Source organism: Rhinopithecus bieti, unplaced genomic scaffold, assembly GCF_001698545.2.
Source record: "Rhinopithecus bieti isolate Rb0 unplaced genomic scaffold, ASM169854v2 scaffold_30918, whole genome shotgun sequence".
In the NCBI taxonomy this organism is placed as follows: Eukaryota; Metazoa; Chordata; class Mammalia; order Primates; family Cercopithecidae; genus Rhinopithecus; species Rhinopithecus bieti.
The window spans coordinates 643,869-648,109 of NW_016813589.1; the positions used below are offsets into that span (position 1 = coordinate 643,869).

The following is a 4,241-nucleotide window of genomic DNA, read 5'->3' on the forward strand; positions in this document are numbered from 1 at the left end:
TTTTTTTGAGATGGAGTCTCTCTCTGTTGCCCAGGCTGGAGTGCAGTGGTGCAATCTTGGCTCACTACAAGCTCCGCCTCCCGGGTTCTCGCCCTTCTCCTGCCTCAGCCTCCCGAGTAGCTGGGACTACAGGCGCCCGTATATGTGGAATATTTCTAAGGAATTCATAAGAATAAGAAGCTGACACATTGGTTGCCACTAGGGAAGAGAACTGAGCAGCTGAGGTTAAGGTTAGAAGTAGAAAGGGGACTCTTTACTGAAGAGTTACTTGCTCAGGGTCCATACCCATCATTCTGGTCTCTTTGTATTATCCTCTTTTATGTTAATATCACTTGTCAACTTATTTCAACACTCTTTTGTAGATGAATTCAAAATACCTACATTTAATCTTATCAGACTTCTATTTTCAGCTGTCTATTAAACAACTCTGCCTAGGTTTCATGAGCCAACCCCTTAAATCTAGTTAATGATGTTTCTCATCCAGAAAAATCCATGTACAGTAATTACAATGATGTTCTCATTTGGACTTTCTTAACATAATCTTCTGTAACAAAGTCTACATATACATATACCCTAATTTGTTTTAAGTTCTGGAGGCATTACCATTATCTGCTGGTAATTTAAATTATCTTTTGTGATATAATAGAGCAACAGCATAAAATTGTTTCTTTGCTAATCAAACTTTCCTGTTTAAGTGGGTTTCCATTATTTATATAGATCTTAGATGTTTTTACTTAATTAAATTTTAGTTCATCTGAAAACTTTTCTACTGCAGAAAATATAACTTCATGCTAGCCATATAAACATGCATACCATTTCCAAATTATCCTGGATTATAGTTTACTTTGTGCACCAAAATTATTCTTGTCTTTCTAGGACATTCAGTGAGATTAATAAAGCGGAAGAACAATACAGCCTATGTGAAGAACTTTGCAGTGAACTTGCTCGAGATCTACAGAAAGAAGGACTTAAGGTGCTTTATTTTGATATGGTGTCCTTAGTTTTTAAGTTTTTTAATAATAAAATGCTACCTTAAAGCTAGAGTTAGATTACACATTATTCTTAAAGGTGAATACAAATTAATAAACGTCAGAATAGTGCAGTCCTATCACCAACAGTCAGATACAAATCCAATTCTGACCTGTATCTGGAGTCTGTGATGAGGTGATTCTATGAAGAAGCAACTTGTGAGGATAGAGTGGTTCAGTATAATTCAGAGGACTTTACTCCTGTACCTCAGGAGTATATTTGAGTAAGTTAAAACCAGAGTTACACTGGCATTAGAGAATATGGCAGAAGAAAGAATTTCCAGAGAATTGTATTCACATATTACAAATGTCTTTCCAATCAGCCTTTAATGTTTTTCTTACTTAGACAATGACTTTCTAAAATAGGCATTTTGTTTCAAGCTTGTAATCCAGGTTGCTTAACACAGGACAACAAAATCTATAAGGCTTTGAACTTGCTATTTTATAATCTTCACTCACAACAATTTATATTTAGAGTATTCCCAACACTCTCAAACCAGAGGTAGAATCAGTACAAAGCGTAATAAAAAGGTATTTTAAAATTGCTACACAGGTACAAATATCTGGTTTGATAGAAGAAATGAGACCTAGTGTTCAATAGATCAGTAAGGTGATTATAGTGTACACTAATCTATTTTACATATCAGAATAGCTAGAAGAGAATAATTTGCATGTTTCTAGCATAAAGAAAATACAAATATTTAAAGTGATAGATATCCCAAGTACACTTATTTGATCTTTACAAAGATCAAAACTATGAGGTACATGTGATAACTTACTATGTTCATATAATGCATCAGTAAAACTATTACGCTAATCAGTGAAAAATTTGTTTTAAAAAAATTACTACCAAGAGTGGGATATCTTATGAGTATTTTTCTTATAGTCCTTCTCTATCATACCTTGAGTTTAAATAATTTTCTTTTTAAAAAACGTTTAAATAAACATTTAATTTTATGATCATTTTAGGTTTCCAGAAAAGTCACAAAAATAATAGAATTTCAGCATACTCCTCACCTGGTTTCCTCCATTATTAACGTATTCCAGAGTACATTTGTCAAAAGTAAGAAACTGATATTTCATTCATTGCCAATTATTAAGTCAACCCCAGATTTTATTTGGAGTTTACTTATTTTTCCATTAATATCCTCCCTGCCTTCCAGAATTCAATCCAGGGGACTACATTGCATTTAGCTGTCATGTCTCTCTGGTTTCCTGGTCTGTGATAGTTTCTTAGTTTTTCCTTCTTTTTCATGACCTCGACAGTCTTGGGTATTACTATACAGGTATTCTACAGAATGTCGCCCAATCTGGGTTTGTCGGACGATTTTCTCATAAGTAGATCAGGGTTACGGATTTTTAGAAAGAATATCACAGAGAGGAAGTGCCCTTCTCATAATATCCTATCATGGGGTATATAATAGCAACATGATGTCATGGATGATATTAACTTTCATTACTTGGTTACTGTTTGCTAGGCTTCTCCACTGTGAAGTTAGTGTTTTTCCCTTTGGAAGTAAGTCAGTAAATCTAATCTACCCTCAGATGAGAGAGAGCGAGAATTAACTTCCTCCTCCAGGGGATACTAAAATATACATAACATAAAATTTACCATTTTAACCATTTTTAAGTGTACAGTTCATACTGTTTTATAACCATCACCACCACCCATCTCTAGAACTGTTTCATTGTCTCCACTGAAACCCTGCACTCATAAAACACTTAACTGTAAAAGGAATTCTTACATTTAAATTATTTGGCATAGCATCTGACAATGCAGAAGGCACACAATAAGTGTGAGCTATTCATAAGTCCTTTTCAGTGAGACACTTTTAGAAAGATTTTTTTCCTTCCTTTGTAGATAATGAATCAACCTCCAAAAGAGATTCAGTAAAAGTAAAAGTGATCATTTAACCTTTCCCTTAATGTAATGGCCTTTCATAAAAATTCAGTTGTGGGGCCAGGCACAGTGACTCATTCCTGTAATCCCAGCTTTTTGGGAGGCTGAGGTGGGTGGATCACCTGAGGTCAAGAGTTTGAGATCAGCCTGGCCAACATGGTGAAACCCCGTCCCTACTAAAAATGGTGGCGGGCACCTGTAATCCCAGCTACTCTGGAGGCTGAGGCAGGAGAACCACTGGAACCTGGAAGGCAGAGGCTGCAGTGAGCTGAGATCCCACCACTGCACTCCAGCCTGGGCAACAGAGTGAGACTCTGTCTAAAACAAAAAACAAACAAAAAAATTTAGTTGGAGGCTGGGCACGGTGGCTCAAGCCTGTAATCCCAGCACTTTGGGAGGCTGAGGCGGGCGGATCACGAGGTCAGGAGATCGAGACCATCCTGGCTAACACGGGGAAAACCCGTCTCTACTAAAAAAATACAAAAAACTAGCCGGGCGAGGTGGCGGGCGCCTGTAGTCCCAGCTACTTGGGAGGCTGAGGCAGGAGAATGGCGTAAACCCGGGAGGCAGAGTTTGCAGTGAGCTGAGATCTGGCCACTGCACTCCAGCCTGGGTGACAGAGCGAGACTCCTTCTCAAAAAAAAAAAAAAAAATTCAGTTGGGAAGGGGAATAATAATTACTGGCTAAAATGGGGTTTTGGGTCAGGCATAGTGGCTCATGCCTGTAATCCCAGCACATTAGGAAGCTGAGGCAAGAGATTGCTTGAGCCCAGGAGTTCAAGACCAGCCTGGACAACACAGTGAAATCACGTCTCTACAAAAAAAAATTTAAAAATTAGCTGGGCATGGTGGCATGAGTGTGTAGTCTCAGCTACTTGGGAGGCTGAGGCAGGAGGATAGCATGAGCCTGGGAGGTCAAAGCTGCAGTGAGCCATGATCACGCCACTGTACTCCAGCCTGGGCAATAGAGCGAGACCCCATCTCAAAACAAAATAAAATGGGATTTCAGCTTGTGTTTGGAAAGGGGAGTAAAAGTTTTGGCTAAAATGGTATTTTATTATTATTATTATTTTTTTTTTTTTTTTGAGGTGGAGTCTTGCCCTGTCACCCAGGCTGGAGTGCAATGGTGTGATCTCGGCTCAATGCAGCCTCCGCCTCCCAGCTTCAAACTGTTCTCCTGCCTCAGCCTCACCAGTCGCTGGGATTAAAGGCGCCTGCCGTCACGCCCAGCTAATTTTTGTATTTTTAGTAGAGACAGGGTTTCACCATATTGGCCAGGCTGGTCTTGAACTTCTGACCTCATGATCCGCCCG

General features: G+C 38.9%; 1 protein-coding gene across 1 annotated transcript in view; it reads left to right on the forward strand.

Moving 5' to 3' along the window:
• The window catches only part of POLK (DNA polymerase kappa), a 94,128-nt gene that overhangs the window by 81,702 nt on the left and 8,185 nt on the right, over window positions 1–4,241 (forward strand). The window contains 1 exon segment of the mRNA XM_017848721.1: window positions 877–973. Within this exon segment, the coding sequence (XP_017704210.1) occupies window positions 877–973 (97 nt within the window).